The sequence below is a fragment of the Lepidochelys kempii genome, chromosome 3 (assembly GCF_965140265.1).
Source record: "Lepidochelys kempii isolate rLepKem1 chromosome 3, rLepKem1.hap2, whole genome shotgun sequence".
NCBI lineage: Eukaryota > Metazoa > Chordata > Testudines > Cheloniidae > Lepidochelys > Lepidochelys kempii.
Window position 1 is genome coordinate 114748021 of NC_133258.1, and position 27554 is coordinate 114775574.

At 42.4% G+C, this 27554-nt stretch overlaps 1 protein-coding gene across 1 annotated transcript in view; it reads left to right on the forward strand.

Moving 5' to 3' along the window:
* Window positions 1-27554, forward strand: part of CCDC170 (coiled-coil domain containing 170) — an 80470-nt gene that overhangs the window by 22243 nt on the left and 30673 nt on the right. The window contains 4 exon segments of the mRNA XM_073337669.1: window positions 5175-5319; window positions 7408-7593; window positions 12923-13240; window positions 25237-25437. Coding sequence (XP_073193770.1) covers window positions 5175-5319; window positions 7408-7593; window positions 12923-13240; window positions 25237-25437 — 850 coding nt within the window.

Sequence of the window (27554 nt, forward strand, 5' to 3'; positions counted from 1 at the left end):
CTGGTTGGTGTGTCTTCATCTGAGACAGTAGTCCTAGAGAACATACTGTACACACATGCAGTACATGGGGCTAACTCACTGTTCTATTGGGGGGAAAAATTGGTGAACAAGACAGGATAAATTTGATGGTATGTCACGTAACCAGTCATTTTGGCCATGTGTTTTTAGAGAAGTCTCTGAAATAGTTAACGTTGAAGATGTGATGGCATTCCTTCCCATGAGGTTCCCTTGGCTATTTCACCAACGAGCCATAGATGCAATAACACATGGATACTCCATCTGGTTTTCAGCAGTGCCTACACTCAACCCCCCTTTCCCAGGATTCTTCTCACAAGGATCTATTATATCAAGAGGTCCTTGTGCTCCTTTCTCTCATTGTGGTGGAAGAGGTCCTGCCTCAGTACAGGGGAAAGGGTTTTTAGAGCAGCTATTTTCCTATCCTGAAGAAAAAGGGAGGCTGGCAACCCATTCTGGACTTGCGGAACCTCACATTCATTCACAAGTTGAAAGTTCAGGATGGTACCCCTCACATTGATAATCCCAAATCTAGAGTCCGGAGACTAGTTCAGATCTCTTGTGCTACAGGATGCGTACTTCCACATCTCCATCATTTTGCCTACAAGAAGTACCTAAGATTTACGGTTGGCCAGGACCACTATCAATATTGAATCCTGCCTTTTGAACTCTCCACAGCATTGAAGAGATTTAGCGAGGTGCTCTCAGTAGTGGCAACTTACTTGAGAAGATGCAACATCAATAAATAACCTTAACTGGATGATTGGCTTATATGGGGGAGCGCTCCTCAACAGGTCTCTTAAGCCATCCAAAATGCACTCAACCTCTTTCAGAGATCAGGCCTGAAACTCAATAAATGGAAATAGACAGTAATCCCAGATCAGAGGATTGAAGTCATTGGTCTGATCTTAGATTCCTCCACATCCAGGGCCTACATGCCTCAAGACAGATTTGAGAACCTGTCCATTCTAACTCTCAGTTGGAGGGAAATCCATGTACCAAGGGAAGGTTGTGCCTTGTCCTTCTAGATCAGATGGCCTCTTGCACCTTTGTGACTCTGCATGCCAGGCTTCACCTCCACTACTTGCAGGATTAGTAGAAGCTGTTTTACACACTCTCCAAACATTGCCTGGATGCATCTCATTAACTCACCCATGGTCCTGTCTTCACTGAAATGGTGGGGGAAAAAAAAAGAGTGCGTGCAGAGGGGTCTCCTTCTGGATAATCCTGCCATTGAAGACCATAGTCACAGACACATCCTTGTTACAATAGGGTGCCCACATGGACGCATTAAAGACACAGGGTTTATGGTCCCCAAGGGACAAGAGAATGAACGTCAATCTCCTAAAACTCAAAACCATACAGGAGCTCTGTGAGTCCTTTCTCCACCTAATAGAAGGGCAGTACAAATAAATCAGGACCAACAACATGACCACCATGTTTTATATCAACAAGGTAGAGACAGGCCTTCCCTGCTCTGCCAGGAAGCCATCACGCTCTGGAACTGGTGCATCAAATATACAGTTATTGCTGGTGAAGTACATTTACTTGGACTGCAGAACATGCTTGTGGACAATCTCATCAGATACTTCCTCCCAGATGGTGAATGGGAGATTCTGGTGGACATCTTCATGGACTGGGGCAATCCCAAAATGGACGTGTTTGCCACTCAATAGAACAAGTGCCTGAGATTCTGCTCAAGGGGTAGAATGAGACTGGAATCCATCGCAGATGCCTTTGTGTTACTGGGAACAGGAGACCTGATATATACTTTCCCCTGGCCCCTCTTATTGCCAGAGGATTTTGCAAACTGAAACAGGTCTCAGCCAAGCTAATTCTCTTAGCTCCAGTGTTGCCCTGACAATTCTAGTTCACAGACCTACTGAGCCTTTCTTCTGCTCCCAGACCTGCTGTCTCAGAACAAGTGATAGACCCAACACTTGAATCTTTCATCCTCGCAGCTCACAGCAAGCGTGGCTGTTGTCAATAGAGCAGGCCTGCTCCACTCTAGTTAGAGAAGTTCTAATAAGCAGCAGAAAAGAATCAACAAGAAAAACCTACCTGCCAAAATGGATGGTGCTTTTCACTGGTGCCACCAAAAATCTGTGGTACCACATCATTCCTTGATTCCACCAATCCTCAACTATTTACCCAAACTAAAATGTAAGAACCTGTCCCTCAGTTCAGTCAGCCATCACCTACTGGCCATCTCAGCTCATCTTCCACCAGTGGAGGACCATACTGTTAGTAATTAGGTTCCTGAAGGCCCTAATTAAGGTATTCCCACCAATCAAGGAACCTGGATCCTCATGGAACTTAAAAGTGATAGTCTCAGCCTTCAGGGATTTACTCTTCAGACCTATGGCCTCTTCTTCCCTTCTACACCTTTCTATGCAAATTACATTTTTAATCACTATAACTTCTGCCAGATCAGTACAGGAAATTCAGGTACTGATGGCTGACCCACCCTATATAGTGCTCCACCCAGACAAGGTGGAGCATACACCTTAAATTTCTTTCTAGAGTATTGACAGACTTCCACTAGAACCAAAAAATACACTTACTGGTATTTTTCCCAAAACCTCATGCATTTAAATCTGGGGTGATGTTGCACACTCTAGACCAGTGGTTCTTAGCCTTTTTGGGTTCAGTCCCCATTTGTAAACTTTGATGGCTTGTTGTGACCAGTAAATAGCTTTAGTGCAAAAAACAAAACAAAACTGGCTTACTAAATATATTGTGGGTAAGAAATACAATATACATATTAATGCAGTAAATACTAAATAATTACACCCTCCATTCCATAATGGCAACTCGTGTGGCTCCTATCCCATGGGACTGGGCGAGCTTGGCTCCTCACTCCAGGCAGTGTGACCTTTGAGGATTTAGCTTGTGGGCTTGCTGGGCCAAATTTGGGAGAGTGATGTAGTGACTTTGTGCAGAAGGTCGCAGCACCACTCACTCATATTTGGCCTGGAGGAGCAGCTGGGCCAACGCTGTGCACCAGGTAGCAACTCCTGGAGCAGGGAGTTGAGCTCAGCCAGCCTCGCAGGACCACAGCAGTGTGAATGCAGGGTGGGCTTTGCAACCCCCCCGTCCATGGCTTTCCATCCCCCTGGGGGCAGGACCTGACACTCTCCTCTCCAGGTTTCCTCTGTGAACCTGTGCCACATTTTGGCACCCTAGTTTTGGGTCACAACCCATGGGTTGAAAAACCCTGTTCTACATGTCAGGAGAGAGCTGGCCTACTATTTAAACAGAACAGAAGTACTTAGAAAATCACTAAGACTTCATGTTAATCTCCATCACAGAGATGTCAAAAGGTTCTGCAAGTTCATCCCAGATACTATAAAACTGAATTTCTGATGGTATTCAAACATGCCACGAAGTGGCCATGGTAGATCCACCAGATATCAGGGGTCACTCCCTTAGAGTGCAAGTCGTAGCAGCAGCCTCACTGTGAAGTCTACCGTTATCAAACACAGTAGAACCTCAGTGTTATGAGCATCAGAGTTATGGACTGACTAGTCAACCACACCCCTCATTTGGAACCGGAAGTATGCAGGCAGCAGCAGCAGCCGCCACAAATTAAAAAAGCAAATACAGTACAGTGCTGTGTTAAATGTAAACTACTTAAAAAAAGGGGAGGGGGGTTTTAAAAAAAAAAACTTGACAAGGTAAGGAACCTGTTTCTGTTCTTGTTTTCATTTGAATTAAGATGGTTAAAGGTAGCGTTTTTCTTCTGCATAGTAAAGTGTCAAAGCTGTATTAAGTCAATGTTCAGCTGTAAACTCGAAAGAACAACCATAATGTGTTTTTCAGAGTTATGAACAACCTCCATTCCCGAGATGTTTGTAACTCTGAGGTTCTACTTAGGGTGACCAGATAGTAAGTGTGAAAAATTGGGACGGGGTGGGGGGTAATAGGCACCTATATAAGACAAAGTTCAGAATATTGGGACTGTCCCTATAAAATCAGGATATCTGGTCACCCTAGTTCTACTGCATTTGTAAAGCAGCCACTTGGGCATCAACGTGCATATTCCCAAGACACTACATCCTGACTGAGGCCTCCAGGCCCAAAGAGTAAAGCAGTTCTTCACTCTGTTTAAATAATTACACTTAGTTCCCACCTCCTTAACACAGTCACTGCTTGGGAGTTACCAGCAGTGGTATATGGATATGGACAATCACCTGAAGGAGAATGGGAAGTTCTTTGAGATGCGTTGTCCATATGCACATTCCCACCGTTCCATCCCCTCTACCGTGAAGTCCCTATTTGGGGGTTCTGCAGTGAGAAGGAACCAAATGGTAGCTGGTGCATGAGGGCTCAGGAGCATGAAGGCTGCAGGGTACATGCGTGTTGTACAAGTACTGCTGACCCAAAAGACTCCACTCTCAGGTTCATGAGTTATATGTGCACCATCAATGGAATGTGTTTATGGACCACACGTCTTGAAGAAGTCCAGTTTCTGTACCTGAAAAGTAACTTCCCCTTCTGTGCAGAATTCAAGGCGAAAGTCTCTGGCTTTATGTGAATTTTCTGTTCTCTTGGGGCTTTGAGTAAAGGTTGTCCATCAAAAATTAAAAAAAAAAAAAAAATCAACCAAAGAGTTAAGTGTCCTCTTAAATATGCATAATTGGTGATGTGGAACCAGTAGTTCATCCAGTGTGTTTAAAAATATAGCAATTGTTTTATTAATTTCAATTTCAAAATGTATGCTATTTATTAAAATACCGAACATGATTTTAATATATGGTATTTTTCCAAGGGTGTATATTGGGGGGTGCTTCTGGAGTTTCCTTCCTTTCCAGCCTGTGCTTTACTCCTCAATAGGACAACTACCAAACAAACCACATCATAGTTTCATCTTCCTTGCGTGGACTGAAGAGAGAGATCTTCAGAGCCAGTCATCAGAGGGGCATCATTTGATAAGGCTGTGAGGCGCTTGCTTTCTTAGGGGCAGAATGTACTCCATCTAACAACACTCCCTGCCCCTGGTGGCCCATAGTATATGCATTAAACCACATTTAACTTGGGTGAAGGTTGTGCTAGAATAGGTATGCCCAAGCAATGAGCTTGGGATAATTTTGCCTTTTGCTTGAAAAAATACTGTTTCTAAATATTCCTCCTGATGTGTGTTTGTTTTGGCTGATTAGCAAATATTTGAATGAATGTGAAGAAAGCAAGAATCAAGCTTCTAAGATCAGCTGGAAGCATGGTGAATTCTTAGCACAGCTTTCTGGATTCCTGGATGTCAACATCAGAGGAAAAGAGGAACCACACAAACATTTAATTTCAAAGGTGTTTATGTGCAGTTATTTTTTCCTACATACTGAAGAGACTTGTTAAATATTTAACTGCATTGTATTGCTCTAATGGATATTAATATAGAAGGGTGCACTGTCTTTGAAATATTTGGTTTGATGTAGAAAATTTAATACAGCAATTTTCTTTTATAATAGAAAAAGAGAATACCTGTTTAAACAACTTAAATGTTAAAGATCAGAATTTTGTTGTCAAATAAGGATATACCAAGCATATTGCCATGTAAAATAGTGTTCATAAATATAGGCCTGATTTTCAGAGGTGCTGATTTCCCACAGCTCTCATTGAACTCAGAGAGGCCTTACGTATGTTCCTATAACTTACAATTATGATTGCAAAGTACAACTCAAGAAAATACATACAATTGAATGCTTGTCTAAAAATATTAAAAACGATAAAATTCCAATATGACCGTTCTGGCACCACTCTTAACACTCATTTAATGCAGTCATGCCATTAAACAGAAACATTCTCAGTGACACACACTAAAACAACCATAATACTGAACCTGTACCAAAACACATACAATTACTACAAGGTTCAATTGAATCTTATTCATTCATTACGCACAGTTCTGAGAGAATGCTACACAAAATCTTTAATACCTTTCTCCTCCACGATTTCCCAAATGTTGAAAGCTGAGCTCCCATTCAGGAAAATGAAATCAACGGCACCCCCTACCCACCTTTAATACATCTTTTACACTCTCTGGCTAGTCTTTCACCTCTACTTCTCTTCTAAGGGGCACACTGAAAACAGTGTTTATTAGAACAGAGTATTTGTTCTGGATTTCCCCCCTCCCCTCCCTTATCTATGTCTCTTTTCTCTCAGCAATGACTAGAGTTAAAGACAGAATAGGAGCACCTTCACCTTTAGTCATCATTCAAGTAGGATTCAAGGGGACATATAATCCTGTATTTTTCTGCTCATTTTGAAGCGTCATGAGATATTCCTCACCCCAGATTTGTAGGATCCCAACAAGGGTAGTCAGGGCCAAGGGACAGAGCAGTGGCAAACCCGAGGCTGGGAGTAGCAGAGGAGTTTGTAGTCTGGTCCAGGCCAGTGTCCATAGCAAGGGTCAGAGTCTTAAGTCAGGTTTTGAGGTTCAAGTCAGGTGGTGAAGTTCAGATCAAGCAGGAAAGGTCATGTCAGCTGCAGAGGAGCCAGTTGCCTGGATGCTTCCTGGAATGTTCCTTGGGCTTATATAAGGCAGTGAGCCAATCAGGAGCTATGGGGCTGCTGTCTGTCAGACTCTTGAGGTGGAACTTCCCATGGTCTGTGTCCACAGTGGGTCATGGGAAATGGAGTTCAAGTTGGTTATAGCTGCTACTGTAACCTGGTAGTTTTGCAGGCTTGGGTTCTAGACTTGTGGAGCTTTACACTCCTTGGAGTTGCTGCAGCATTACCTCAACAGATCAAGATCATGCTTGGGGCTTGTCTTCCCCTGAATTCTGGCTGCTGCTCAAAAGAGCTCCCCAAATTCTTTTTTTAGGAGATAGCCTTTCCCTCTCATAAGGTCAAGAGGAGTCTGTTGCCAAATCACATGGCTCCCTATGACTCAGAATATTTCAAATGTAAAATCACTTCTCAATGTCCTGTGCTGGTTTCCCATTCCAAAGGCTTGCTAGCCATAAATCTTATGGAAAAGCTGCCTGCTTCCCACATGAAGATAGTTGTATAATCTATTTTTATTTTCTGCCCTGCCTTATCACCATTGTGGACATGCAGAAATGACAACAGCCCTCCAGATGATAATGTTTGATCTAGTGCTGAGAATTTGTATGGGGATAACTAAACTAAATTAACATTTGCTATGCTAAGGCATACTTTTCTCATGGCATATTATGGCTCCAGTTTCTCTTCTTTTTCTACTTTGTTTATAAGGAAACATTGGAAATGAATAGCAGAACTTAGTCATAGATCTGACCCTAAAGGTTTTACAAACAACATTTTTTATGATGATGGGGAACAGAAAATGCATTTAAATGAGTGAAGACAATTGTTAACTGGAAACAGTGTAAGAATTTTACTAATATGTACTATTTGAATTGTATGTTTGTCTAGGTCAATCAGATGCATAAAGAAAATACAATGCTAAAAGGGAAGATTCCCACTCTTGCAGAGGCTATCAATGTTCATGAGATAGAGTCAAAAGCTAGCAGAGAAACCATCATGAGGCTTGTTTCAGAAGTCAGCAAAGAGCAGAAAAGGGCCATAGTCTACTCCCAAGACATGGACAAGCTTAGCAAGGTAAATTATTTTCTAGTGTGCATGTCTGTGTGGTTTAGAGATCTATTTCTAGGAATGAAAAATGCATTTTTCAGTGGAAGAAATGGTGTGAAATGAAAGTAAATGATGGTAAGATTTCAACACATGCTATTACCAACAAAAGTTAGTTTGGAAAACTCTTATCAGGCTAGGGTGTTGGTTGGAGATTTTTTTTTTATGCTTAGTTTTTAAAAAAGTATTTTTTCTGTTATCACCTTCAAGTTCATGAAGTCTCAAGAATATTAGGAGATTAAAATGCTTTTGTTAGAGAGCTCTGCTTTAGTGTTGATGTTTCCTATATGCCGATAGAGTGATGTTTTCACTCTCGTTCAACAACTGTATCCCTGGTTATAGCCTTCTCAAAGTGGTAGGTGGGCGGAAATTGTGTAAGTCAGCATGAAGGTACAGAACTATTGATTTTACTCTGAGGTAGGAGACTGATAGATGAGTTGAAATGTATGCTAAGAAATCCATATTTTATTCCTTGAAGTAAGCTTGAGGGAGTTTTACAAGTATTCTTCCATAGAGAATCAGGAGTAGCTGGAGATGCAATTGGAGCCAGATTTTTTTTAAAAAACTGCTGTAAAATTTATTCTTCAGAAATAGAGAGAAATTCATTGAATAGTATTTAGCAAAATGTTGTCCTAAAGATTCCATTTACAGAACTGGTAGTGAAGTATCTTGTCTGTCAGACACCAGATTATTTGTATGGTATAATAAACTCATACTTTATAAATAGTCATTTGACTTGCACACCGAGAAATCCTGGCTAGCAGCATGACTCCACAATCCATGATTCAAAATCCACTGAAGTCAGTTGGAGTTTTTCATTGAATTCAGTGGGCTTTGGATCCAGCTTGTAATATGCACAATGTTTTATGAATACACAGAATATCTGAGATATTGGCATTTTCTTATCTGCAGTTCCAACATTTGCTATGATTGGCAAGACCATCCTAAAAATTATAATTAAAAATGTGTTAAATACATATATTGACCTGATAAACTATATCTATGAAGCTGCTCAGCATTTAATTTTAACATAGAATTTTACTAAACTTTTCAACTTGCATTTGTTTATTTTTTAAAGATTTATGCATCAGCTGACTTGTAAATATGATTCTTAAAAAGAAAGTTTTTTTTTAAAAAAATGGTTTGCTATAACCCATGACACTTAAAATGAGAAAGAGGCACAATAATTGTGTTCCTTTTGAATTATTTTATCCAATTTGTCATTTCAGTACCATGGCCTTTTGAAGCAATTTTATTTGTTTGCAAATTTAAAAAAAATAAACTGAGATCATAACTGGTTATTGCTCAACCTTATGTTGACTAGCTGCTATTGTGCTGCACCTGTGAAAGGAAATCTACAGACTGATGAAGTAATATAATTGGAATAGACCTCCCTTCATTCTTTGCTATAATAGCCATAATTTGATTCTTGGCATTGGCATAATTTCTCTGTTAAGAGGACCTCTTTAGAGTTGAAGAGGGAAATAAAATGGAACCATGCCAAGATTTGGTTGGCAGTTAGTTCTAAAATCAGTTTAGTAACAAGTAATGACAGTATTTAACCTAATTAATATGGTTTTGTTTCTTTGTTTATTCTGAAATGTATTTAACACAGGGATTATCACATTGCAACAAATCTGATCAATTAAGTCTGGTATCCTGCCTCCCACAGCATTTGAAACCTGATGCTTCTGGAGAAGGCAAATGACACCCCGTAAATGTACCAACCTGGTCGTGTAAAGTTGTACCTTGTGGGAAGGAAAATTCCTTCCCATTCTTAGTTGTTAATCAAACAGTGCCCTGAAGTGTGAAGGATTAAATTCCTTGCTACATTGTAATCCCAGCTAGTTTGACTGCAGGGTTTATTCTTATTCACATAAATCTCTAATCCTTTTAAAAATCTTATTAAACTGTTTGTCTCATTAGTATCCTGGGGCAAAGAGTTTCACAGGCTGATTAAATGAAGCAGAACCATGTTTTTGGTTTTGTCTGTTTTAAAATATTTTCTCTTCCATTGAATGGCTTCTTGTTCTTATTTCACAGCACAGGATATGCAGCACTTTCCATTCATTATTTTATATACCCCTGACATATCTACTGCCTCTATCTCTTTCTCAAACTGATGACTGGATCATCACAGAGAAGAGGAAATTTACTTGGCAAGTGCTGTGAGTTTACACAAGAGGAGGCAAGGGTCATGGCTCTACAACAGTGAGATCCAATGAGATGCATGAGAATATTCCCAGGATCTTGGGGTATTCACAGAGTAGCAGCCCCTATGCATTATTCGCCAAGTTCCAGTATCTCATGGCAACATAGCCCCTTTGGGACCTTTGCTATCATTTTCTGTGTATTCCTGCTGTGTACCCTCCCTTTAAGGGACATAGAAGGACTATTCAAGAATTAACTTCCTCAGGAATTTCTAAAGATGTTTCTATAGGGATGCAAGATAGGGCTGCTGTCCTGCCTCACCTACCCTGCCATGTCCCCTAAACTTGCAGAGTCCAGACTCATCGGCATATGTGCAGTATGCCCAGCCATTTAATGGTGTCCTTATCAGCCAGGTGGAGAGCCGGTAGCCTGTTGTCGAAATAAGTCAGTGGGCACTCGGCAATATGTGACATAGTCTGAAGTTTAACATAACTGCATCGCTGGAAAAAACACATTTAAAGAGATTGGCCGCACAGTGCCCTGTCCTGTTCGAAACCAGGTCAGAGATGAACACAGGCACCTTGGCAGATCAAAACTGATGAGAGAGTTATTAATGACTGTCATCATTGACCACTCATTGCGCCAAGCAGATTCCACTGTCCTGTCCTGTGGTGGCATAAATGAGCATAAAGAGCATTGTGACGGGCTGGACTAGGCCTACAGGACCCCAGTTGGAGGCCTCAGAATCCTTCCACACCCCGTCCCAGAGAGGAACAGAAGAGAAGTCCTTCAAGTGGCCTAGAGTGTCTGCAGGGGAAGCGGCCAATCAGAGGGACTGCAGGACCAGCCAATCAGGGGCCAGGAGGGCCATATAAAAAGGAGCAGCAGAGACAGTTGTCGGTCAGTTGCTGCCTGGAGCTGGAAGAGAGAGGACTGTGTTCCTGGCTGGCTGAAAGAGCAGCGGGACCATGGAAATCTTAGTGTAGCCAGGGACCTGGGGAGCTAAGAAAGAGCTCCTGGCTGGCTGAGGGGACTGAGCAAGAACTCAGCCCAGGGAGGGCTTCAGGAAGACAGTGTCTTAAGGGAGGAAGCCCTGGAGGTATGGCCCCATGCCAGGCCTGGGAGAAGGTAAAGACTGTGTATATCAGAGGGGGTTTGTTCTGGTCTACCTACAGACAGTATGTGAGATTCGGCTGGAGGGTTGAATGACTGAAGACTTGCAGAAGAAACTGTTGACTATGGTGGGTGCTCATGAAAGGTGGGTGCTGACCCCATTGCAGGCATCTAGAAGACAGGTGAGCTGGTGGGTGGTTGAAGAGGTCTGAGTACAATGGCAGATCGCTATTCACATGGATCTTAGCCAGCAGCGTGACAGAGACCTTTTCATGGCAAATATGGGGTGGTGCTATGTTAAGTATCAGTAGTCATGGCAACAGAATCCTGCTAACAGTATGCATAGCTTTGTTAAGCTCTACATCGATCAACCTTGTGTGAAATGAGCGACACCAGACAGGAGCACAGTAATCTGCTGTTGAATAGCAGAGGGAAAGGGCTGATGATCTGCGCTTCTGGGCGCTTGCATTCCAGGTCGAACCAGCCAATTTTCTGAGCAAGTTGTTCTGACTGTTGACTTTGTCTGCCATCTTCCTCAATGGTTGTGGTATGTTAATGATCTATCCAATGTCACACTGATTTTGCCAAACTGGTTTTGGATCATGCTGCAGGCATTGGCCACTGAGGAAAATGTATAACTCCTGGCTTGCATTTGCATTATTCAAATGGAATACACTAGAAACAGTCTTAGAAAAGCTCGGCAGTGGGTGCCATTGACTACAATACTCTGCCATAAGCATCACATCTTCATTCAAGACCTTGTCAATTTCTGAGAAGGACAGGTTGGTGGCTACAGCAGATGATGTCGGCATAGATGAACTTGCGCGAGAGCATAGCTGGCAGGTCATTGATGTACACATTGAACAGTACTGGTGAAAGAACTGAGCCTGGAGGGAGGTCATTGATTTGACACTTCCTGTGTCGGAGAAAGGGAGCTCTATTACTTCGAACACCCAGTGCAGGCAACTTGAGAGAGTTTAAACAAAAGGTCTCTGTGCCAAATTGTGTCATAGGCGGCGGTCAAATCCAAGAAGATGGCTCCTGTCTTTAGATTTTGTTGAAAACCATTTTTGATAAAGGTGGTCAAGGCCAGAACTTGATCACAGGTGCTGTGTCCTTTCCCAGACTGAGCAATATTCACACACTGGGGCAGCTGTAGGCTCAAGGGGACAGGTGGCTAGTTTGATATTGACATTCCTCACCTCCTTTTGACAACTTTGGCCCCATAGTAGTAGGAATTTTGCTACTTTCACCAGGGCATGATGTGGCCCTACATAGTCCCAGTTTTTAAATTTCTCCTTCTTTGAAAGTCTCCCCATCATGCTTCTAATGTGATTTAGTCTTCATCTCTCCACCTCCCTCTCTCATCTATGCTTTCTTTGAGATGAGGCAGCCAATCAGCATTTGAATATTTGCACTTTCCTTATATACTATTATAACTTTTTCTCATTTAGGCACTCCCCTGTTTTGTGTGGAAATAATCCTGGTACATTTGTCACTTTTTTTTTTTTTAAACCCCTGTGGGTCTATTATTCAGATGTCTTCATGGAGTGTGCTGAGATGTTGCCTTGATCTTTTCCTGTGTCACTAATTTAGACCCCATCAGTATATGCAAGTAGTTTTTAAATTTTTACACCATTTCTTCTAGTGTGCATTACCAGCACTTGTCTATGTTAAATTTCATCCACCACTGAGTTTCCCAGTCACTGTTTTTTCTTAATGAAAGTCATCACAATCTAGCAATGTATTTATAGATCTAAGTAATTTTGTGTCATCTTCAAATCTTACTTCCCCATTCACTATACCTTGAAGATAATTGATACTAAATGCATGTGGGAGTCCTGTTTACCTCAACAGGGATTCTGTCTGTGAAGGACTTGCAAGATTGGGCCCATAATGAACAACTTTGGTCCTAATGCTACTCGTTCCTGCACCTCTCTGCTAGTCACCTCTCCATGCTGAAAATTAGCCATTTAGTCCCCATTCCTTATTTTTGACCTGTATTAAGCCTTGTTTTATGTTTTTTGTATTTTAGGATCTGGACAGTGCTTTAACAGCCAAACAGAGTCTAGAGAAGGAGATCAGAAGCCTCCAAGATAGGCTTGCTGCTAGCCAGAGGGCTTGGGAAGCCTCAAAGCAGGAACTGCACCACCTGAAGAGATGTTCCAATGAGATGGATGGGAGTCTGAAAAGCAGCATTGAGGAGGCCAGGACTGCTCAGAGCCTGCTGAGTGCTTTTAAAGAGCAAGTTGCTACCCTTCTCAGCAACAGTTCTGTAACAGTTAAATCCTCTGAGGAGGCCATCATGGAGAGAATTCGAGAACTGGGCCACAGGGAAGAGAGCAAAAAGATAGTAAGTGGATTGCTTCTGTACCTGTTCAGTCTGCTTGATTTTTGTATGGCTCCTTTTCCATATTAGCTATAATTCCGTACTCTGCATGTATGTGTTGCATTTATGATAGAATCTTAAATAATGTGGTCCTATAATATTTTTTCCACAGGACTTCTGCCTAATTCAGTATGCACATTGGACAGGCCTGAGCCTAGAGCAACTTTGGATCATTCACCGAAGACGTAGAGTTTGTTATGAAGCTGATGTAGTCAGGAAGTAAGACAGGCATCCTCAGGGAGGGGAAAGGATGCTCTTGTCTTTAAGACACTGAACTGGTTCTCACTTTGGTGTGACTTTGGGTAAATTACTTGATCACTCTGTTCCTCAGTTCCCCCATCTGTAAAATGGAGTGCTCACAGGGTTATTCTGAAAGTAAATTCAGTAACATTAGGTGATCAGATGTGCCTGTGCGTGGCATCATAGGAAAGTCCATGAATGAAGGAAAAATTCCTCTCTGAGCTGAGTTTTGATGTTGTGCGGTGTATGAGGCACAGGACCATACATTAAACAATGAAGAAAAAAAATCTGCCTCCTTCACTGATCAGTCCATCGTGCACAGTGAATAAGTCATGGGTTCTGTGAGAGGAAAAAATAAGAAGTGATCACATAAGTAAAGATCGAAGGCCAGATCATAGCCCCCTTGTGACACCTGTACACCACTCTGACAGCCCTTGCAACACCCTGGTGAGGGGGTGGCTGTTATGTTCATCACTACAGCTGTTTTGAACCAAGAAACACTTCATTGGGAGCTATGGGGAGGCTGTTGTAAGAGCAGTCTTAATGTCGGCACCAGCTCCTGGAGCAGGCAGAATTGAGGAGGCACCAAGGTAGCTTTAGAGCTCCTCCTCCAGGGATGCTCCTGAGAGGTGCAGTACAAAATCTAGCCCTAATAATAGACAGCCCTAATTTTGGCATTTCCTAACATTTGATTGCTTTACTTTGTAGCCTTAATATTCATTTAATGCAGCTGTTTTGTATAGAACTTCCTAGCTTTTTTCAAAAAAAGGAAGAAGGAACTGATGGAAATGAATTCCATCATAGAATATCAGAGTTGGAAGGGACCTCAGGAGGTCATCTAGTCCAACCCCCTGCTCGAAGCAGGACCAATCCCCAACTAAATCATCCCAGCCAGGGCTTTGTCAAGCCTGACCTTAAAAATCTCAAAGGAGGGAGATTCCACCACCTCCCTAGGTAATGCATTCCAGTGCTTCACCACCCTGCTATTGAAAAGATTTTTCCTAATATCCAACCTAAACCTCCCCCACTGCAACTTGAGACCATTACTCCTTGTTCTTTCATCTGCTACCACTGAGAACAGTCTAGATCCATCCTCTTTGGAACCCCCTTTCCGGTAGTTGAAAGCACCTATCAAATCCCCCCTCATTCTTCTTTTCCGCAGACTAAACAATCCCAGTTCCCTCAGTCTCTCCTCATAAGTCATGTGCTCCTGTCCCCTAATCATTTTTGTTGCCCTCCACTGGACGCTTTCCAATTTTTTCACATCCTTCTTGCAGTGTGGGGCCCAAAACTGGACACAGTACTCCAGATGAGGCCTCACAAGTGTTGAATAGAGGGGAACGATCACATCCCTCGATCTGCTGGCAATGCCTCTACTTATACAGCCCAAAATGCCATTAGCCTTCTTGGCAACAAGAGCACACTATTGATTCATATCCAGCTTCTTGTCCACTGTAACCCCTAAGTCCTTTTCTGCAGAACTTCTGCCTAGCCATTCGGTCCGTACTCTGTAGCAGTGCATGGGATTCTTCCATCCTAAGTGCAGGACTCTGCACTTCATAGAATCATAGAATGTCAGGGTTGGAAGGGACCCCAGAAGGTCATCTAGTCCAACCCCCTGCTCAAAGCAGGACCAATTCCCAGTTAAATCATCCCAGCCAGGGCTTTGTCAAGCCTGACCTTAAAAACCTCTAAGGAAGGAGATTCTACCACCTCCCTAGGTAACGCATTCCAGTGTTTCACCACCCTCTTAGTGAAAAAGTTTTTCCTAATATCCAATCTAAACCTCCCCCACTGCAACTTGAGACCATTACTCCTCGTTCTGTCATCTGCTACCATTGAGAACAGTCTAGAGCCATCCTCTTTGGAACCCCCTTTCAGGTAGTTGAAAGCAGCTATCAAATCCCCCCTCATTCTTCTCTTCTGCAGGCTAAACAATCCCAGCTCCCTCAGCCTCTCCTCATAACTCATGTGTTCCAGTCCCCTAATCATTTTTGTTGCCCTTCGCTGGACTCTCTCCAATTTATCCACATCCTTCTTGAAGTGTGGGGCCCAAAACTGGACACAGTACTCCAGATGAGGCCTCACCAATGTCGAATAGAGGGGAACGATCACGTCCCTCGATCTGCTCGCTATGCCCCTACTTATACATCCCAAAATGCCATTGGCCTTCTTGGCAACAAGGGCACACTGCTGACTCATATCCAGCTTCTCGTCCACTGTCACCCCTAGGTCCTTTTCCGCAGAACTGCTGCCTAGCCATTCGGTCCCTAGTCTGTAGCTGTGCATTGGGTTCTTCCGTCCTAAGTGCAGGACCCTGCACTTATCCTTATTGAACCTCATCAGATTCCTTTTGGCCCAATCTTCCAATTGGTCTAGGTCCTTCTGTATCCTATCCCTCCCCTCCAGCGTATCTACCACTCCTCCCAGTTTAGTATCATCTGCAAATTTGCTGAGAGTGCAATCCACACCATCCTCCAGATCATTTATGAAGATATTGAATAAAACCGGCCCCAGGACCGACCCTTGGGGCACTCCACTTGATACCGGCTGCCAACTAGACATGGAGCCATTGATCACTACCCGTTGAGCCCGACAATCTAGCCAGCTTTCTACCCACCTTATAGTGCATTCATCCAGCCCATACTTCCTTAACTTGCTGACAAGAATACTATGGGAGACCGTGTCAAAAGCTTTGCTAAAGTCAAGAAACAATACATCCACTGCTTTCCCTTCATCCACAGAACCAGTAATCTCATCATAAAAGGTGATTAGATTAGTCAGGCATGACCTTCCCTTGTCTTTGTTGAACCTCATCAGATTTCTTTTGGCCCAATCCTCTAATTTGTTTAGGTCCCTCTGTATCCTATCCCTGCCCTCCAGCATATCTACCACACCTCCCAGTTTAGTGTCATCTGCAAACTTGCTGAGGGTGCAGTCCACGCCATCCTCCAGATCATTAATGAAAATATTTGCTGTATTCTAGTAGAACATTGGGGACTGCACAATATGTGCAAGGAATGAGACAGCAACCTTTTTGTTCTTACTTATGCATCATAATCTATCATTTGGAAGAGGCTCTAGCCTTCTTCAGAATCCTGTCTTCTCTTCCATCTGCACCTTTATTATTTGAGCCCTATGTAACACCATATGCCACAAAGCATCTATATGTTTAAAACTGAAATCCCACTCAATTTTCTAACACATGCATATACACAGATCAGGTGGAATATATCTATTCCATGGAAATTATTAATCCATTGATGTGGGCGTTGTGCCACAACCATCTCTCAGCAGAGACTGGTGCCACACTGGAGCTATGAGAATTAGCTTGGCCGAGACCTGTTTCAGTATGCAGTATGTCCACATCTTTCCTGAAATGTGGCGCCCAGAACTGGACACAATACTCCAGTTGAGGCCTAATCAGCGCGGAGTAGAGAGGAAGAATTACTTCCTGTGTGTTGCTTACAATACTCTTGCTAAGACATCCCAGAATGATGTTTGCTTTTTTTGCAACAGCGTTACATTGACTCGTATTTAGCTTGTGATCCACTATGACCCCCAGATCCCTTTCCGCAGTCCTCCTTCGTAGGCAGTCATTTCCCATTTTGTATGTGTGCAATGATAAAAAGATTTAGAAAAGCTGACCTGTGAGGAAGGGTTAAAAAATTGGGCATGGTTTAATTAGTGAGAAAAGACTGAGGGGGGACCTGATAAGCCTTCAACATGTGAAGGGCTGTTGTAAAGAGGATTGTGATCAATTGTTCTCCATGTCCATTAAGCTAGGACAAGAAGTAATGGGCTTAATCTGCAGCAAGGAAGAGTTAGGTTAGTTATTAAGAAAAACTTTCTAACTGTAAGGGTTGCTAAGGTCTGTGTGGGGCGCAGGGGCTCCCTGAATCCCACCTCCCCCTACCAGGTCCCACTCTCTCATTTACTCTCTCTCTCTTCCCCCAGTTGGCAGCAGTTGGGGGAGCTCTCTGAGGGAAACAGACACGGGCAAAGGATTGTCTCATCCTCCTCTCCTCTCCTTGCAACAGAAGAGGATCTGGCTGAAAAGATGGCCAGTCTCTCAGGCAGTCTCTTGGGATTTAACCCTATGGGCCTCGTCTGTCAGAGTCGATTGCCCCTTTGTGGGGTTTACCTTTTGCCTCTCCTCCTGGGGCATACTGCTTTGCTGCCAGTCAGGCCAGCTTCGTAAGCAGTACATCCTATGGCCGTCCCCTCCTTGGCTGGACCACCTCTCTTACCAGCAGTAAGACAGAGCAGCCTTCTTCCTATTCACTGTCCCTTCCTGCTGTAAGTTTTCTTCTTTTAAGCTCTTCCCCTTCCAGGCTGAACAAACCTTGCAAGTGTGCCTTGTTAGTGCTAAAGAGGCCAGGAAGAGTTTGTTTAGTCTCCTCTGTACCAGAATGAGGGTGTGTCCCGTCACACTCTGGAATAGGATCAATGCCCATGATTGGAGATTTTAAAGACCAAGTTGGACAAACCCCTGTCAGGGATGGTCTAGGTTTACTTAGTTCTGCCTCAGCGCAGGGGGCTGGACTTGATGACTTCTTGAGGCCCCTTCCAGCCCTACATTTCTAAGATTCTGTGTTCAGAAATCGGCACCTTAAGGTAAAGGTTCTTGCTCTTCAGAAGTGCTGAGCACTCGCATTGAAAATCAGGCCAGAGTTTAATAGGAATTCTTGGGTGCTCATACCTCTAAAAATTAGGCCTCTTATTAGGCCATTTATTTAGATCCAGGAGCCTTAATTTATGCTCTGATATTAAAAAATCTTGTCTGTATATTTAATCTTGCTAGCATACATTTAACCACACCCATACAAGTAAAATATGTATTGTGCTTTCTGGTTTGAACAGCTGATGGTTGTAACAGAGCAGTTATTGTGCAAATGCTTGCTTTTACTGACTTGCTTGTATAATCAGATTGTGCATCAAATGGGAGTAACTTCAAACCTAACAAAAGATAACATAATCTTCCAGTAGAAAATTATTTCATGTGAGGCTAAATCCCTTTGATGAAAAAGCTTCCATAGAGAAGAAGGAAAACTTTCCTTCAGAAATCCATGACCTGGGTCCTATGTGTGCTATGTCAGCTCCTCTCCGAGAAGCTTGACATAGCACAAAAAATGCAGAGAGCAGTGTTTGCATTGTCTGTGTAGATGTGGACCAGAGATCCACAGGAAGCTGTAGAACAAACTCACGGATCCCTGACTGGACACTGGTGTAGAAGTTCCTCCATACTCTATTTAGGCACTCTCCCTTTATGGCCGCATGGATAGTTCACATACCATAATGAATTTGCTTCCCTGACTTGTTGTTAAAAGATCAATGTGTGGAATTTCTTTTGAGGATTTGAGAGTTCAGTTTTAATTGAACCTTAAGGGTAAGGTTTTTTCATTTAATATTGTTACATGAGTCTGTCTGACACCAAAATGTATCCGGTGTCTCTTATCTGAATTAATCTTATTTCTGCTGTGTGACTTTGCAGCCCTGACCAGATAGGAACTTTCCCAAAACATTCCTTCTGTTTGGATTGTTAGCAAGTTAAACAAAAAACTCTGTATGACAGTGGAGGTGTAGGTACTTAAAGATACTGAGTCTGCCTCTGATCTTGTTTGTACCCACATAACTCAAGTGACTTGGACATTACAGTACATCTGTTTTATACCAGTTTAAGTGAAGTCAGAATCAGACCCAGTATTGCTTAAATGTTCATATGTATTGGGAAACATAAAGTGGCAATGTTTGTTTAGCATAAGCTGGCATCTGAAAATGAATATATTTAATTTTATTGGAAAACAAGTCAAAAGTTAATTACTGTTCAAGGTGAGGAAATGGTGCATGCTAATGACCTAAGCAAAAGGCCATAAAATGAAGGTACACACCCACCTCCACCCCTGCCCCTACCTTGCTGAACATGTGAGTGAGCTTTCTTCTAGACAGCTGAAATGGACAGCTGTAGGTTGAGGGAGAGCAAGAAGTTTTTCTGCTGTGCTATATAGATAATATTTCAGTACTTTGTACACTGAGCTTTGTTCTCACTAAGCATTGCTTTTTGTAGTGTTTGATTCAATGAGTTTATTTCCACATAAGTTTTATTTTATGATGATCTTTCCATTTTCTGATGTGACAATAATATCAACTTAAATTCAAAGTAACCTGAACTGGGCCTTGGATACTGTTAGTTTGGGACAATCACTTGTGGCTACCTAGAAGAGCAACTAATTCTGACATTGAAAACCAGAATCTTAAGGATGAGACAGCCCAAGTACAAAGTAAACATTGCTGCAAGGAGGCAGGCTTGGCCAGTATGGGTATTGGGAGAACCAAACGGCCTGAAGGGTATACATACAAAGGTATTTGAGGTTCATGATGGAAAACTATGGCTCTACACACTGAAAAAGTGACCCACAGTTAGACTGTCCAAAGCTGCAGGTAAAGCTTATTGGAGGACTCTTTTTAAGGAAGAGTAGTTTTCAAAATAAACTACCACTATGGTATGGTATAGTTGCTTAACAGTTGCTTTATTTTGATAACCATGGCAAAAGAGAATGGTTTCTCCATTGCAGTATATTGATTTTTCAAAGGTACCAGAGAAGGCAAAATCATTTAAGATGTTTTAAAGGTAAGAACTGTAGTATCACATGTACGTGTGTGTATATTTTCCAACAGAAAATCTGTGTTTAAATGAAGTTAATTTTGGAAGTACATATGAGATGTTTAGGTTAAAACCATTATAGGGGCATAATTGTCCCCAAAATAAGTGGTATAAACCCAGGAAATTCAGAGTGAAAGTTGAATGTAAGAAATCCAAACATGAAGGTATGGAGATGCACTTTTCTTTAAGCAAACTTAACTCTGCCCTATAGTATCATCATGTTGTAACTAGACAATTGTAATTAATGCATAATAGTTGTTGAAGTTGCATGTTAGATTAAATTGTTTTCTAAAGACACATTAGATTGTTTAAAATCCTCACGCCTACATTACACACTACATGAAAAGATGTGTTTTAACTTGGATTAGCTAACCTACATTAGCTAACTTGGGTTCAAATAACAGTGAAGATGCAGCACCTTGGTTTTTTACCTGGGTTAGCTGCTCAAGTTGAAGCCTCTAGGGCAGCTCAGGGTTGTACTTGAGCTGCTGAACCAAGTTAAAAGCTGTGTTGCCATGCTGTTTCAACCCAAATTCCTCCAGCAGGGTTAGCTAATCTGAATTAACACCACACCTTGTTACAGAGGCAACATGCAAATGTTGATATTGTAGGTGGGCACAATTTAAAGGTTCAGGAGGGAGGGTGTTTGACCGCCCCATGTGTCGCCTCTCAGTGTAGACATACTCTTAGTGTCACTACAGGGCAGAATGAAGGTTGTTTGGGTGCCACAACTGGGCACCCCTGCTTTAAATGCAAAACTCATGTTGGCCTTAACTATGGAGCTACAGCCTGTGCCTCCATAGTATTTTTATTTCATCTTTAAAATAATAAAGGGGAGAGAAGAGCAAATCTTCCCTTTTCCTTTCTTTGCTTTCTGCCCCTGTAAATTTGTTACTTTTTTTTCATCATTTTCTAAATAAAAAAAACGTGGGGAGGATTTTTAGCTATATATCAATTACCACTGAACTCAGTAAATACAAAGATACCAAAAAAAAAGTCGAACGTGCAAGCTGAAGAAACTTTATAATTTGGCAACTATCTGTCACAGGTATGGGGGACAAGGAGTTAATTTATCTGCCTTGTCCCAAAGTGAAGCACTCTAATAAAGAAGTATGGACTGCTTCTCTCAGGAGAGTTTCTTTATGAAGGTCAAACCTTGAAATAACTATGTGAGAAAGGACTTGAGCATGCTCTGAAAGGAATCATTCCCAAGAGAGTGTAGGCTGTTCTGTGTTTCTCTTGCACGCACTTGTTGGAGACCCCAGGGCATGGCCACTACTTAAGTCAAGGGAATGGAAGGCCATAAGAGTCAAGAAAGTCTCCCTGCTAAAGACCTAAGGGTTTCTTCTTAATCCCCCCCCTTAATAAAATTCAGGCCTGGCTGGTTTAAGTAAGCTCTTTTGCTCTTAAAACAATGTTGCAGCCGCAAATAATGCCTTATAGTGTAAGGTTTGCTAACGCCAAGTTAAAAATAATAAACAGCTACAAGGCCAGACAAAATGTGCTGGTTGTTTAAGTTGCTAAAACTGCTTGTTAAAGGTTGCAAAAAATAAACATTGTTGTAACTCATATAAAAAAGGCAAAGTATTTGTGCAAAGTTTTAGTTGGCTAATGTGTAGTGCAGTAGCATTAAAAAATATAAAAGTGTGTGTAATAACCTGCTCTGGTGTGCAGAATTTAAAATTCTATTCTCCCTGTACCTTGTTTGCAGCTGCAGATAAACTTTTCTGCTTCTCCACCCCGTTGTAATTATTAAGTAAAGCACACCGGGTAACAAACCCCTGCTGTTGTTTTGCCTCTCGGCACTGGGTGCCGGCAACACACTCATGAATGTAGAAAGTGTAATTGTTTTTCAAATCTTAATGTAAGGCTCCAATCCTACAAAGTTATATGCCTGCGCTAACCTTTTAGCCTGGGCAGGGTCCCACTGGAACTCTGTACCAACCAGTCCCTTTCTAGGATTTGAATCAAAGTTTAAGATGGAGTGTATATACTTTGCACCCGGATGGTCAGTGAAGGGATTAAATGTCTTCAATGAGGTGACAGAAAAGAGGCCATTTTTAGAGCTTTAATTGCCTACACATTAGCCTATCCTATTACCTGGATGACTTCTCAGTATTCCAGTCAGCTTATAATAGATAATGAATGTGTCTGGCTAAAAATTGCTGCAAACCTTTCTGCAATTGGGTATTTAACCCGGTGAAATGGACCAATGCCTGGCAGTAATTGAATCTGTTACAAGTGTAATTTAATCTGTAGAAAGCCCAGAGGTATGTCCTTTTAAAAAGAAATCAACACATAAAATGACAAGTGCCCAGTATTATAAAGTCTGTTGTGGGAAAGAGATGTTGCTATTAATTATTGTCCTACAGCAGTTAAAATTTAAAATCACAATCATTTTAAAACTACTAGATCAGGTCTTGAGCACTCTAAGTGTCAGCAGGGTTCAGATATTTTTACTTAATCTGGACCACACCTATAGTCATATTACAGGCAAAAGTACTATTAAACTCCACAGTTCTTTCCCCAGTGTAATGACTGAAGAATCTAATGCTGGTCTACATTTAAAAATTAGATCCACCCAGCTGTGTAGCTCAGGGATGTGAAGAATTCTTTCATCAGCCTAGCTACCACTCCTCGGAGAGGGGGATTAACTGCATCGGTGGAAAAACCCCTTCCATCTAGGTAGGAAGAATCTCCCCAGGGCCCTAGAGTGGCCCAGCAGCAATGCTGTAGCTGTGCTACTATAGCAGCCATAGTGTAGACAGGCCCTAAGAATAAATGGGTTGTCCTCTTCAAACACAGTACATACTTTCGCAATTATGGGACTGACCTGATCCAAAGCCCATTGAAGCCGGGGAATGTCTGTTGATTTAATGGGTTTTGAATCAAGCCCTAATGCTTTTCCAATTGAAATAAATGGCAACATTTGAGTGGCAACATCACGAGATGCATATTTCACTCACTGAGGCCTGGTCTACACTAAAAAGTTAGGTCAACCTAGCCACATTGCTCAGCCGTGTGTAAAATCCACACCCATGAGTGATGTTGTGAAGCCGAGCTAACCCTCTGTGTAGACTAGGTCAAAGGGAGAAGTGGATTACGTACACCAATGGGAGAACCCTTCCCATCAGTGTAGGTAGTGTCTACACTGAAGCATTACAGCAGTGCCGCTGAAGCGTTTCCAGGGTAGATAAGCCCTCAGGTGAATCCACACCTCTTACTCTGCCACCCCAAAAGATCTCTGTTCTGCAGAATTAGTGTAGCTTTATTGTGCATGGGAGTGTGTTGCAGAACTCTGCTGTGTGCAAGCAGCCTCCTGGATGTCATTGTATAGGAGAAAAAGAGGATGGGGCTGGGTGCCTTTCTTCTGTCCTCTTTCAAAGATGAACCAGGTAAAGCAGCTGCAGTTTCTGCAGCCTGATGGAGGACTCCTCCTCCCCTGCTACCAGTTTCTCCTCCAATCTAATGAGGGCTAGAGTTCCCCTTAGTGACATACAATAGAAAATAATGTGTTTATTGGTTGTTTTTTTTTCTCTTTAGGTTGTATTTTGTTGTTGTTGGGTCATTCCTCTCAGTGTGCAATCAATATTTCCCTAAAGCCTTTTTGGTCCTGGTTCAATTGTGCCATTTTATTTAACACTAACCCAAGGCTACAGCCCTTACATTTTGATAAGTGTCACTGAAATTAATGGCAGTTTTATGTGTGTAAATCAGGAACCAGGCCAGTTTGTAAATATGAGGCCAACAGATGCTAGAAATGAAGGGACTGTTGGATGAGTATCTGAGGGTGGAATTAAAAATGAACATGCAATGCAAACCAAATAGCTACAGGAAAATAAAATGAGAGGGGAAAAAAAACAACCTTTTGAATATGGCCAAGTAATTTAGCATTTGGCAGCATTGTAATTAGCCATCTTGTTGCTATTTCCTGTTATTAAACAATTCATTTTTTAATTCCATTCCATTGAGTTTATTGGTTAGCGAATCACATAAGTGTTGTCAAGTTAATAGAGAACAGCTAAATGATTTTTGGTTTATATTGTGAGTTTTAGTTCTTATCCGCTTTAGAAGAAAATGTGTTCAGCAAACTCATTTTAATCAAGTGGTGCTTAACAGCACAGTAACACTGAGTGGAGACATCTTTAAAAGAAATTTCAGTTGTCCCTGGTGAACCCTAGGTTCTCTAATGTTGACCAGGACAAGCAAACACATTTTAATTTTTTTTTAACACTGTCTACACTAGGGAGTAACATGTTTGTAAAACGCACTTAATTAAAATGTATTAGTCAATCTTTCTAAAATGTTCCGTTTTTCCAGATTATATGCAGACTGGAATTTGTGGCCCTATTTAATTGAAATTGATTACCAATTCACTCAAGTTAGCTAACATCTTTGTAAATGTTAATCTAAACACTCCACATTTCAGGACAGAAAAGTTTGTGTTTTATACCCTAGGATGAAATTTAGGGTGAATGGGTGTTCTGGAATGATCACGGAGTGTCTGGATTAACTTTTACAAAAGAATGAGGAGTCCTTGTGGCACCTGTGACTCCTCATTGTTTTGGGGGGAACAGACTAACACGGCTACCACTCTGAAACCATTTACAAAAGACTTAGCTACTTCAAATTATTTGGCAGCGTAGGCATAGATAATCAGGTCTTTGTGGTGTTCTCCATTTCTGATTCAGTAGCTCACTGCAGCATTTTTTCCCCAGCAGCTTCTATCATTTTTTCTGAAGAAGAGCTCGGTAAGCGCGAAAGCTTGCCTCTCTCTCTCACCAAGAGAAGTTGGTCCAATAAAAGTTATTACTTCACCCCCCTTGTCTCTCTAATTTCCTGGGACCAACACAGCTACAAGAACACTGCATACAACATTTTTTCTGATTTTTGGTTTATATTGTGAGTTTGTTTCCTTTCTTTTAAAAAAATTGTTTATTTATAAGTGGGAAATCTTCCACTGTTTGGTAGCTTGGGGATGCATCTTTCTTGTGCCTCTACCATGTATATGTCAAGTTAACTCAGTCTCTGTCTTGTTGGTTTTCTTGTTTCCCAGATGGTGTCCCAGCTTGAAGCCCAAATCGCTAAACTGACTGAGCAGCTGGAGAATCAGACGAGATTGCATCAGGAGGCTCTGCAAAAGGCCAGGAAAGCAGAAAAACAATTTGAGACACTCCAGGAGCAATTGATGCGTCTGGATGGGGAGTTGGTGTCTGGAGACGTGATGCGAGATGATTTGAAGCTTGAGAAACAAAAAGTAACAACATAGGTTATTTCCATTTGTGGGAATGTTTTTCACAAGCCAGAGATATAGCTGAGCGTCTTTATTGTATTTTAGTGCAGCGGTTCTCAATCAGGGGTCCGCAGCCTTTCAAGGGGGCTACGCGGCCTTGTGACTGAAGCTCCCATCCCCGCCCCCTAACACTCCCCGAGGAACTGAAGCCAGGAGGTGTGGGGCTGAATCCCTGAGCTCTGGTGCTTCCTGTGGGGCAGAAGCCCTGAGCCCATGGGCAGAGTTGGGGATATGGAGGGCATTGCCCCTCTCCGCCAATTGCAGCGAAAGATCACGACAGTCCCGTGGAGGCAGCTCCATACCCCCCACCCCATTTCCTCTCCTCACCCCCTGGCCAGGTTGGAGGTAGGAAGCTGGAGCCAGGCAGCATGGGCTAGCTGCTGCTCTGGCTGGTGTCATGGAGCAGGCAGTGGCAGCATTGCCTTGTCTCCTGCTGGTGCCCCATGTTGAAGCTGTTCCTCAGGTCCCAGCCCCCTTTGCTCCCACAGAGGCAGCTGGTTAGGCAACCTGGCTCCGTGGCTGGCAGACCCCTCCGGGAACAGGGACTGCAGGGGAACCCTCCCAGCACACAGCCCCTAATACCCCTTTCCCTATACCCTGAGCTACCCCACTGCCTGCACACAGCCCCTAGCCACCCCCTCTCTGTACCCTAAGCTATTTTCAAACTTTTTGAGCTAAGCTATAATTAAGTTATAATTTTTGGTTGCGTCCCCCCCACCCCCAACCCAGACAGTCTGGGTGGCCAGCTAAGGTGAGTCAGGGGATGGAGGTGGCACTTCCTCTCTGGACCCTGCCATGTGGAGGTGTCTTGAGCCCCGCTGGCTCCTGCCCCCCTAAACAGAAGTCAAATTATGCCTATGCCCAAGGCCCCTGCCCTGAAGCCCCCCTCCCCTGCTGAGCTCTGGAGTCTTTATAGCCTGTCAAGAGGGGCCTCAGAGAGAAAAAGTTTAAGAATCCCTGTTTTAGTGAGTACTCAAACTGTGAGTTCACATGCTGGTGCTTTGGGGCATATAAAACTTTTAAATAAGGACTTGAAATGTTAACTGATACCTAAAGGACTAAACTAACTAGCCAGAGAGGTAGAGAAGAAAGTTAAAGGTAGGTGTCCAGGTCATCAGTCCAGGACCAATGCTTTGGTGCGAAGCCGGTGACTGTTTTGAGCTGTCTACCAGACAGCTGTTCTGGACACTGGTCCTCCACCTTTCGTATCAGTGTCTTGCTAATACAGCAAATTTTGGTAAATTTTAACCTCCACCTCTAGCTACAGGAAGGGAGATGGAGCTTTCTGTTTAATCCTCCCACTTCCCCCATAAGGGAAGAGGCTTTTCATTTTTTTACTTGTCTCCAGATGTCTGCTGCAAGGAGGTGGTGTGAGGAAGAGGTCTTTCTTCGCTACTCTGCCACCCATCAGCAGTCTCTATATTTTGGGTTCCGCTCCTCAATGAATAGCTCCAGTTCCTGCCTCTGCTGACATTCGTATGCTCCATATTCCCAACTAGCAGCAGCATTAATCAGAAAAGATTCTTGACAGTTTCACACTCCTGGATGCCAAGGGCAGCCATGAAATTGAACAAGATCTTTTTAATTTACTTCTGTTGCTGTTTTGCAAAAATATGAGTAGCAGCAGAGGGACTAGTGCTCTTTGTCTGCAAAGAGTTTTATGTCATTGCCTTCTGAAAAGGGTAAGGGAAAATAATAGAAAAAAAACAACTAAAATTCACCTGAATGCACAGAAAATCTTCTAGTTGTTCCCAGATTCCTGGTTTATTTGAAAAATCATCCCTTAAAAATGTTTCTACCCTTCTTTTGCTACACCCAGCGAGGCTTCCCCTACTTGTACCTCCATGGCAAGCTAATATACGCTGGGTTGTTAATAACTAATGCAAACTATGAAGAGATATCATGTAGTTCTTTCCTATGGCACCAAATCAAATAGTATTGTTTCAAGTTATCTTTCCTGGCCAATGTTAATTTTTCCAATGTGTTGGATAAATAATTTAAGCAGTCAGAAAGAACAACTGAGGTTTCAGATTTCCATTTCTTAAGTATTCATTAGCCTAACTTTGAATAGAACTTTTAGG